The 10333-nt window shown below is 36.3% G+C and overlaps 2 protein-coding genes and 2 non-coding genes across 4 annotated transcripts; 2 read left to right on the top strand and 2 right to left on the bottom strand.

The window, feature by feature from the left end:
- The first annotated feature begins 1985 nt into the window (after positions 1 to 1985).
- Positions 1986 to 2057, top strand: TRNAD-GUC. The gene has a single exon. It is a non-coding gene; the product is annotated as a tRNA-Asp (tRNA).
- Positions 2058 to 2108: 51 nt separating this feature from the next.
- TRNAV-AAC lies at positions 2109 to 2182 on the bottom strand. Its single transcript has one exon. It is a non-coding gene; the product is annotated as a tRNA-Val (tRNA).
- Positions 2183 to 2470: 288 nt separating this feature from the next.
- On the bottom strand, positions 2471 to 6666 carry LOC106365072 (guanosine nucleotide diphosphate dissociation inhibitor 2). The gene is made up of 13 exons (XM_013804528.3): positions 5144 to 6666; positions 4861 to 4923; positions 4693 to 4776; positions 4501 to 4608; positions 4219 to 4391; positions 4044 to 4155; positions 3893 to 3973; positions 3721 to 3783; positions 3504 to 3605; positions 3256 to 3380; positions 2953 to 3163; positions 2785 to 2859; positions 2471 to 2666 (listed from the first exon to the last, which is right to left on the bottom strand). Exons 1-13 carry the CDS (start codon positions 5228 to 5230, stop codon positions 2616 to 2618), a joined length of 1335 nt encoding a protein of 444 aa, XP_013659982.2. The 5' UTR covers positions 5231 to 6666; the 3' UTR covers positions 2471 to 2615.
- Positions 6667 to 6862: 196 nt separating this feature from the next.
- Positions 6863 to 10320, top strand: LOC106368422 (ankyrin repeat protein SKIP35). The gene is made up of 4 exons (XM_013808383.3): positions 6863 to 6990; positions 7155 to 7961; positions 8495 to 8927; positions 9249 to 10320. The coding sequence occupies exons 2-4, from the start codon at positions 7378 to 7380 to the stop codon at positions 10044 to 10046; spliced, it is 1815 nt and encodes a 604-aa protein (XP_013663837.1). The 5' UTR covers positions 6863 to 6990; positions 7155 to 7377; the 3' UTR covers positions 10047 to 10320.
- Positions 10321 to 10333: the final 13 nt, after the last annotated feature.

Genomic DNA, 10333 nt, shown 5'->3' with positions numbered 1-10333 from the left:
AAAACGAATCCAAAATAGATAGATTCTGTGTAGTTTACAGTAATACTGCAACGAGCGACGATGTTGTTAGAGCCTTATTTTGTGTGTGTCGACAACTGTGTTACTGGCCTCGAGGTCTAATTTGATGTTTGTTTCGTTTTTTTCTTTAACCAAACTAGACAAGAACCAAACGTGCTGTAAAAGTTGAACCAAAGACAAAGAACAAAGCTATAGATGTTTAGAAGCATTGATTAAAGCCCAAACTAAACAAACTCGAGCGATGCATGGATGATATGGTAATGGAATAATGGATATACATCACACACTCAGTCAATAGTAATGAGAAGGTTTGACATTTATTAATCTACAGGACTTGTAAGGTGTGACATTAAAAGGGCTGTTCCATTTCTACCAAATACCAATCCCTAACTCCTATTGTTTGCCAACCTTGTCTTTAATTTTTCTCCCCTTTCCCCATTTGATATTCGTTTCCAATCAACTAGCACTAAGTAGACATATAAAGTTTCTAGGATTATATTATTAGTTAGAGTATTTTGCAAGATTAATAATAAAATAAAAAGGTCGTTAATGTGATGTTACATGGTTGAAGAAGTCGTGTCTGATGTTTCTGTTTTTTTTTTTTGCTAAAATCTGGTGCACGTCTGATGTTTCTGTTTTATCATCCTATTCACTTTTTCTTCTTACGGCTTGTTTTGTATGCACTATTGGTTCATTCGGTAAAGTGTTTGCTGTATCACTCTTAGTCTTATACAATCTACTGTGGCAATTAAATTTCGGTATAGATTTGTAGCGAAGACAAAAATTGTAATGAAATTAAAAATATGAAAAACGAGTTATGCTTTCTAGAAGACCAGTCATATGTAGTATTCGTTTCTTTCGCCTTTAAAGGTGGAAACAAACAAGTGGGTATTCTTACGCCTGAAGCCACACAAATATTCCATGTCTTTTGGCTTTTAATTTCCAATTTATATATCTTAGGAAAACAAATGTAGTGATTGATCAAAATATAAGTCTTATAATAAATTTACAGAATATATTTTTTTTTGCTTATATTACATATGTTAAGTAATATAAATTTATTTTACTAATGAACGCAGCGTTGGTTATCTTTTCGTCTGGCATCTTGATATTACTGACTGAGTCACCATGCAATTGTCTTTTAAAGTGTTTCCAAATTTTATAAAGTGTTGAAATGGAAATAATTTTAAACCATTAATGATCAACTTGTCTTACTCTTGAGTTGCGGACAAATAAAAAAAGAGCTTTTCGACTTTCTACCAGAGACAAAGAACGCGAAATTATATGGATGAGAAAAGAGGATAAAAACGTTGGCAAATAGACTTGTTTATTTATTGAAAACATAATTAACTCAATAATGAACAGTTACTTATTTGTTCATTTATATTACTAGATGTTTTAGAAGTTATTGTTTGTTTCATTTTGAAAGTTTTTCTTTCCAGATTTATATGCATAGCAATAATATCATTTCTACATCCACATGTCTGATCCTGATCAGTCGGTAATTTTTAAATCTGAATAGGATAAGTTATAAGCAGAAGTACATATGGATATCCTTGAATTATCTTCCTGACTTATTATCTATCTCAACTTTTTCCCCAAAGCCCTTAATATTGTGCTCCAAGCCTCCAACATCAAACAAAGCTGATACAGCCTACAACTGATCGCACAAGTGCAACACCTAACAGTCTGCCAAGACAATCCAAAGATTGATAGAATATTTTACAAACACGCTCGCCACACTTAAAATTTTCGGATGTGGCGTGTAAAATAGAATACTGAAGCAACAGGTTTCCTACTTCTATAAGAAAGATGAAATATATTTGGATTAGTGTGACTACAATCCTTAACCTGATTTTTCGAAAGACTATTATAATTTTAGCCATTTAGAGTTACAAATTTGAAGATTGGACTGTTTACTTGTCTAGTTATGTTACAATAATTTCAGTAACTAAACAAACATCAAAGTCGTTGTAGTATAGTGGTAAGTATTCCCGCCTGTCACGCGGGTGACCCGGGTTCGATCCCCGGCAACGGCGTCCATTTTGAGATTTTTTCTAATTTTTTTATTATGTACACAAAAAATAAGATGGCTTCGCCCGGGTTCGAACCGGAGACCTTCAGTGTGTTAGACTGACGTGATAACCAACTACACCACGAAACCTTGATGTGTTTATTTCTATAGTAAACCTATTTACTAGCCTTATAGGTACGATTTGCGTCTCAAGGTAATACTGTTTTTAGGGTGAATTATATCGAATTAAAGTTACAGATTATTGGTGTTCAAAAAAAAGTTACAAATTATTGTTTTCTTTAATTTACAAAATCTCAGAACAATTTTAACCACATAAACGACTAAAAGACAAGGGGTTAAACGATAAATCATAGGTAAAACATATTTAGCTTCGTTCTATATCCTCCATAAATAAAAGAGGACACCAACAGCTGAAAAAAGTTAAGGTTTTAAAGAGATTTTATAAGTCTTAACCAAACATTCAACATAAAAAAAATGAGCATCGATCTGATTATGTATTGAAACCAACGAAAAGAAATGAAAAAGAAGGAAACAACAACCAGAGAGTGTGATCACAGGTTCCTCACTCCTCTGCAGCACTCGCTGCACTCAGATCAACACTTAGGTCTAGTTGCTGCAACATAAGAAGAAGAAAAAAACACAAAATTGATATGAAAAGATGTCAAGAAAACTCAAGACTTTTGTCTCCATCTCATCTAACATATATCCGTAGAGAATGTCAGAACATTTACCTTTCCGGTGATTAAGGTATACATGTTCAACACATCAGCAACCGTTGTCTCGAAGTGTGTTGTAGCATCATAGCTCTGTTAATGACCAACAAGGAAACTGTTAGTTACTTAGAAATAGAATCCACCCAATCTAAAAGTAGGCTACGGTGTAAACTAAAGATGGCTCACCGTTGATATAAAGCAGTTGTCCGAAGCGGGCTCGTTGACAGGCTCGTATCTATCATACATGTCGAAGAATATCTCATCAACAGGACCCAAAAGATCAATCCCAGCCTTTAGTTCGGTTTGAGGGTTATCAGTCTCTGCATCTGTCGACACAAATGCGATGAACTTTCCCTTGGGAGCCACGTTGTGGGAGTATGAACAACAGAAGACATACCTGTCAGCGTGTAGAGACGTATGTCAATATGATACTGAGATGGAGCTTACACAAATCATTGTAAGAACAAAAAGAAAACAAAAGGAACTCACATGTCTGACTGGCGGGCCAACTGCTTCTGGGGTATGATGACCTGTACTGAGTGAGAGTCATTGGTGTTTGGAATAGGGTGGCTCATAATTGCGATGGCCCTAGCAACTCTGCCGATCTTGTTAACCTGTTTGAATGTCATTACTCTTCATATCATGAAACATTCCACAATCATAATATAATAACCAAGGAAAAGAAGAACAAGGTTAAAAAGATGGTTTAAACATGATAAGAACTGCAATATAATTACCTTGTTGGGCAGGTAAGAAGGGTCACACACAACCTTTTTGCATTTGGCGGTCTCTCCCTCAGATGTTACACCAGTAACCTTACCTTCCTCGTCAAACTCTACCTATCATAAGAATTAATATTGATATATATATGAGTACTACAACATCCCTACATTGATACTTGCACCACAAGAAAGAAAAACCAATGAGTTGTAATAATGAGGAAGAGAAAATTACCGTGCAATCAGGTTTGTTCAACATATATGTGCCACCATAGACAGCACTAAGCCGTGCAAATGCCTGAACAAGGAGAAGAGATATAGAAAAGTCAGAGGAGAAGCAAGAAATAATCATCTAAAACTGAAGGAGATTAAGGCAACCAAGGCAAAGATTAGAGTGATAGAAAAACCTGAGGTAGTTCTCCCAACCCATAGAGAGGATAAATATATGGAGAGCTTCCTTGGAAACGGGCAAGAGATTCCGCATAGAGCTAGCCAAACCAATTAAAGCAAAAATGTCAGCTTCAGAGATGTTAAAACAAGTCTGACAAAAAAGTTCACCTTCATTCTCATGACAGTATCCAAGGCAGGTTGATGGAGATGTTGGTCATTGGTGTGAAGTGCAATCGCGTGACCGATAAAGTCAATAGTGTTGTCATCAAGACCAAATTTCCTGCCATCTAAATGGTTAGCCACACGTAAAGCTAGCTAAAGGGTATTAGTACATAGAGCTTACGCAATCAGTTCCTTAGTTGTAAGTTTGGTCAAATCCATTCCGTTGTGTGTTTTGGGATCCTTCTCGTCGTAATCCTGAACATAACCGAAAAACTTGCCAGCTCGACGTTTCTCAAATATGCCCATGAGATTAGATTTCATGGCCTCCATAGGAGTCACTGGCACCTTTTGAACCTATAGAGTATAGCCAAATATATTCATCAACAGTTAAAGAGTTATCGGCAAAATGATTTTTTGTAAATATATGCAAAACCTATACGTGAATGAGAAGAGAAGCTTTTACCTTCCCTTTAACGAAAACATAGCTTCCATCAACGGCTTTAAACGACAAATACTTTGTAACATCTGTGTGAATAAGTGTACGAACAAGCTTGCCATTTCCCATCATAAACTGGACCATCACATTGAAAGACAAACGTTATAGGTTGACTCATTAGTTAGCATACAATATAATGAAAGCCACCAACAACAATACCTTAGGCATCATGTCAACGTTGTAGTCCCTGCTTGCACCTAAATGCTCAGGAGCCTTCTCTTCTCCTCTGAACTTCTTCCAAAGCTGCACACAAAAATAAAAACGATGAATAAAAGTAAACTGCTAATGAACTACCACAAAACCATTAATAAAGACTTAAAAAAAAACCTGATTGAGGTAAAGAGATGTTGATTCTCCACCATAGTAATCATTCCTGTCCATGTGAAGCACCTACTCATGATATCCACACCGACAACATTAATCAAAATAACCAATGCTTAAAATGATCAGATCGTGGTAAAATCAAATGAAAGCATCCGAATTACAATATAACGTCTCATCCACATTAATCATACAACCGGAGATCTAATCTGATCCGTTCATCCGGATTAAGGCAGTAAGAGAAGGGAAAAAAAAATCTAAATGCGAATTGAAGGAAGAGTATGGGGACCTTGACACCATCGACAGAAAGGAGACCGCTGAGGATGCACTCCTTGAGACCGGTTCCGAGAACAATAACCTCGTATTGTTCGTCCATGCTTGATCTCGTAAGGCTTGCAGCGAAAAGAGATTGAGAGAGGTCGATGTACACACGTAAATCGTCGAGGGAGATGAGTGACGAGGATATATATTTAAATCTATAGGAAACAATTAATTTTAAACTTAAATATAATGAACTTTTTCGGGGGTGCACTTTCTATTATATTGTCCTGAGATTATATCTATACAAAGAAGAATGAAAATAAGTGATACATTGTATTAAATTTCGAAGTTACCAAATGGCAATACTGGTTTTTAGAAGCCACAAATTCTAATAAGATGTGTTTATTGTAAATGATTTACGTTAAATCACTAAGAATATCAAGTTATTATCTTTCCAAATCAAAATTACCAAATCTTTCATGTAATCTGAGTCAGATATTCAGCCATTGTATATGATCGGCCCGTTCAAAATCATTCAAAAGTACAAATGTTATTAAGAAACCATGCAAGTTTTGTTAAAAGATTTATACAATCTCATGAGCTTTCTCACTAGCCATCTTTTACTTAGGCCTCGATCGACTTGAATCCATCTAAAATATACATATCACATGGTTTAGTATGGGCTTTGGAGTAAATTCAAAAGTGTTCTTTAGAGAATGTTAGTTGTTTTCATCTTTCTATTTACTTGATTTTCATTAAAAAAAACTATGTAATGGAAATTAAAAACGGTTTAAGTAATATTGTACTAGTTTAAAGTTTCTTTTTTTTTGTAACTTACTAGTTTGAAGTTTCTAACAACTATCTTAAAAAACTTGGTAAAAGCGTAATAATAAAATTATGTGCGTTCATTTTAAAAAGGTAAAGAAGCAAAAATAAAGAAAGAGTGGGGCATCGTAAACAAAAAAAATATACATTTGCAGTTACATCTGCGTCACATTCGTATGTCTGTGTTTTCCGTAAGCAACCCACTTACGAGTCGTTTTCGTATATTACAATAATAATAACAGAAGAATAATGATAGCATTATTTAGAATCAACTTGATGATAACATTTTGTAGTATTTTCAAAGGGAAATCATTTTTTCGATTGATGTTGATACTTAATATAGTTTTAAATAAAAGTATATACCGTATTTTTTGTGACCTTACACGCATTATATATGATTACAAGACTTTAATAATTCACATGATTGTGGGTCTTGGAAAATTATAATAAACCATGTTAGCATCTAGTATTAGATCACCATCCATTGAACATTTCTCATACACTTTTGTTATAGGTTTACCATCAGTGATTAGGACGCGTTTAGTAATCAACAAGTACAAAAGTTTCACACCAAAAATGCGGTTCAACTTATATGTTTGAATTGTTATAATCAACTCCGTACTATACAAACAAGATGCATATACCAGGTTTGAATCTAAAATCTCTTATAAACCAAAATATTAATTAAATACTTTAAATTATTATCCTCATTTAAACTTCAAATCTGACCAATATTGAAAGAAAAAAAAAACTTCAAATCGGTTTTGTCTTCATATGATTTGAAGTCGTTAGATTGAGTAGATTCTAAGATTTCAAAGAAAAATTAACAGCGACCAAAGAAAAGAAGAGAGAATCTATCATTTAGAGTTTATTTTAATAAATCAAAAGATTCGACAAATGTAAATAATTCAAAGAGAGAATATTTATATTAAAAATATAATGCGTGTAATAAAAAAAACAAGAACCCGATGCACACAAGAGGGGGTTCTTCTCAGCCTCTCTTTCTCCTCTCTCTCTCTCTCTCTCTCTAATGGAACAAATCTTGTCCAGGTTTCTCTCTCTCTTCATGTTCAATTACGTTGTTCTTCTGAAACTCGATTCAGTTTTGTCTGATCGCATGTTCGATTTAGTGTTTACTCTTCTCTGTGTTTTTTTTTTTTTTTGCTGATTGGAATCGAATATATTTGCTGATGATGTATTTGTTTCGAATCTAGGGCTTCTTGTTAATTTCGTATGCCATGCTCAAGACTCGGTGAAGGTTTTGGTTCTGTAGATTTCGAACATGTTGAGATCCGTTTTGCTATCTTGATCTATCTGGAAGAGCATATAAAAGCTGAGACCTTTTTGTTCTTGTGTTAGCTCTCTGCTTCACAGATGAAGAGAAGTTTTGTTTGGTTCTTTATGTGTGTGAACTTGTGAATACACATCTCGAGAAGAATGGAGAAAGAAGCAGTGTTTGATGATATAAAGTTAAGTGATGATGAGATATACTACCCTGATGAGCCTTACTGCTCTGAGAAGAACGAAGAAGGCGAGGGTGCGAGTAATGTGGTTTTTTCAAGAGAGGCGCCTCTGATAGGAAAGGATCCAGCTGGGACTAATTCAAATGAATGTTGTGGTTGCAGTGCAAAGAAACTAAACTTCAAAGGCAGTGAGGATCTCATCGACAAGGAAAATAATTCTCAGCAGAAAAAGCTTAGTAGACAGGAAAGAATCGAACTGGGAAGAGTCTTCCAAGGCGCTGTGACCTCAATGGACTGGGAACATGCCGAGAGGTTGATTCAGTTAGCTGATCCGCAGACTTTGAATGATCTGCTGTGCGTTGGTCTAGATTCTGTTTGGTTCTTGACTACAAAGCAAGAGTTTCAGGGGGTTACTGGATTGATTAAGGAGATCGTATGTCATGGTGCTCATGACTTTACAAGAGCTACTCTTAGGACTTCGTTTCTAGCTTCGTGTGTCTCTGCTTGCCATAGCCGGACAATGAGTCTTGCTGATAGTGTTACTGTAATGGCTCAAAGGTACATTTGCGTTTCTTCTCTTTCAATTGTTATAGTTCTGATGCTTAGAACAGGTTGGCTCCTGCAGTCTCTCAGTTAGGCCTGGAATTTTGAATTGAACCGAACCAAAATTTCGGTTAGATGGTTAGAAGTTCGGTTTGATTCAGTAGGTTTCTAAAAGAGTTCAATTCGGTTCGGTTCGGCAATTGGTTACTTCGGTTTTCTTTGAAATAAAAAAAATTATATCCAAACTATACCGAAAACACGAACCGAATTAACCAAATTTTGATCCAAACTAAATTAACCAAAATTATCCGAAATTTTAACAAAAATAAACCAAAATTTAACCAAAATCAAAAATTTGGTAGCAAATACCAAACCAAACTAACCAAATACCAAACAGAACTTTATTTCGGTTTAATTCGATAAGATTTATGTTGAACCGTACCAACCAAAAACCGAATAATTCGAACTAACTGCCGTAATTAAGAAAACTTCGGTACAGTTACTGATATAAATCCTAGTCTTATGTTTTGTTTCTACCTAATATTCAGGTTACAGGAGCGTCTCCAAGAGTGTAACGGGGACGAGATTCTGAAAGCAGAAGCTGGTGCAAAAGTTCAGAAGTTCACCGAATGGGCTCTCAAATGCATAGGTTTCCACTCCCGTTGCCAAGGAGCAAGAGATAGAGTCAGCCACAGTTCAGCTACCGAGATTGAACTACAGCTTTCTGCTTTCAAGATGTTTCTAGAACTAGCAGGGAACCATCTCTCAGGGAGAGACTTCACCGAGGCCTTTGATGCAGCTTGTTTCCCTCTCACTTTGTTTTCCAACTCCTTTGATCCTGGTTGGGCGTCTGGCATATCAGCTACTGTTATACAAGGACTCCTCGGTATGCTTGTTGAAGGTGGTGCAGATAACGTGAACCAATGTTTCCTTGAAGCTTCACGGTTTGGTAGTACAGAACTTGTCCGCGTCTTGTTGCATGTAAGCTTCCCACTCATTTGCTTTCTTTTAGATAGGGCTGGACAAAATATCCCTACCTGAAAAACCGAACCAAAACCGAACCAAAATGTTGTAAATTGGTAAAATATATTAACAGATCCAAAATTTTGGTATCCGAAGAACCGAATCCGAATCTGACGCAAACCGAAATATTACAGATGCCTAAAATATTCGAATCACAATTATATATTTAATATATTAACATTTTAAGATCTAATATCCAAATATATCTAAAATACTCAAAATTATCCAAAATACTTCAGAAAAACTAAAAGTAAATATCTTGTGTTTTGTCTGATTGAGATTGCTCAAAGGAACAGCTTAGATGTGGATGTGGACTTAGCTCTTGGTTTCGCCTCGCATTACTGTAAACTTGGAACAATGAAGTGCTTAGTGGAAGAAGGCAATGCCATTGCCTTCTTAGGTCCTTTGATGAGAGCGGCAGAGAGAGGCTGTATGCAAGTTGTTCAGTGGTTTGTGAAAAGAGGTTGCCGAGACATGGAGCTTTGTCTTGCTCTAACAGCCGCCACTTCGAGTAGCCAAGTCGAGGTCGCTGCTTATCTTCTCCCTTTTGTTCCTTCACCTGTTCTAACAGCTCTAAGCATCGAGATCCTCAAAGCAGCTGGAGAAAGAAGCGGAGGGTCTCTCCAAGGAGTGGAGTTTCTCCTCAAATCAGACTTCTTGGGAGATCCAACGGCTACATACTCGGTTGCAGACAGCATAGCGAAGTCGTCAGAGGATGAATCCGTTCCTTCAGATCTTAAATCGTTTCTACGTGAGCGTTGGTCGGAGTCAGCTTTTGAGAAAGGAATGAGAGAGAGCCATGAGAATTTCATTAATTTTATGAGGGTATTGAAGAGAGGAGAGTGTGCTATCTCTTTAAGAGACCTTCCTGCGCCGCTAAGAGTAGCGATTGCATACATGCCGCTGTATAGAGAGTGTGTGAATGCGGGTGGGCGGTTGCTGTCTCAGAGGCTGAGAGGACAGCTCGTTGAAGCTGTGAGACAGCTCCAAGGATGTGATGTTCCTGTTGTGGAAGTAAGCGAAACTCCTCGCCTTATGGCGGTTTTGGAGCATCACCTTACGGCCATTTTCTGTTAAGCCACGAAAGAAGCAGGGAGACAGAGTTAACACAAGCCTCTCAGCAAGATGGATCTGCTTTGGACACATTTTCTATGGATAGTTGGAAAAAATAAGAATGGAGAGAAATAAAGAGTATGATTTAAGGAATGGGGTTTGATATGATGCATGTTTTTTTTTTGTATATTTTTGTTCTTCCTATATATATTTTCATAACTGATGTAATTTCTAACTTACGTTTGTATCATGATCGTATTAATTTGAGTCTGAAACGAAAAACAAAAGCTTTACATTACAGAGATTAATTA

This window comes from Brassica napus, chromosome A9 (assembly GCF_020379485.1).
Source record: "Brassica napus cultivar Da-Ae chromosome A9, Da-Ae, whole genome shotgun sequence".
NCBI classification, from domain to species: Eukaryota; Viridiplantae; Streptophyta; class Magnoliopsida; order Brassicales; family Brassicaceae; genus Brassica; species Brassica napus.
Note: the sequence above shows the minus strand (reverse complement) of the source record. Positions and strands in the feature narration are given on the sequence as shown.

Bases quoted from the DNA above. Each gene is read 5' to 3' on its own strand.
- LOC106365072 (XM_013804528.3), bottom strand. From the start codon at position 5,230: ATGGACGAACAATACGAGGTTATTGTTCTCGGAACCGGTCTCAAGGAG. The intron at 3,974-4,043 runs GTGAACTTTTTT...TGGTTTGGCTAG, and splicing joins ATACTGTCATGAGAATGAAG to CTCTATGCGGAATCTCTTGC. The intron at 3,606-3,720 runs GTAATTTTCTCT...TTCTTATGATAG, and splicing joins TGAACAAACCTGATTGCACG to GTAGAGTTTGACGAGGAAGG.
- LOC106368422 (XM_013808383.3), top strand. From the start codon at position 7,378: ATGGAGAAAGAAGCAGTGTTTGATGATATAAAGTTAAGTGATGATGAG. The intron at 7,962-8,494 runs GTACATTTGCGT...CCTAATATTCAG, and splicing joins GTTACTGTAATGGCTCAAAG to GTTACAGGAGCGTCTCCAAG. The intron at 8,928-9,248 runs GTAAGCTTCCCA...TGTCTGATTGAG, and splicing joins TTGTCCGCGTCTTGTTGCAT to ATTGCTCAAAGGAACAGCTT.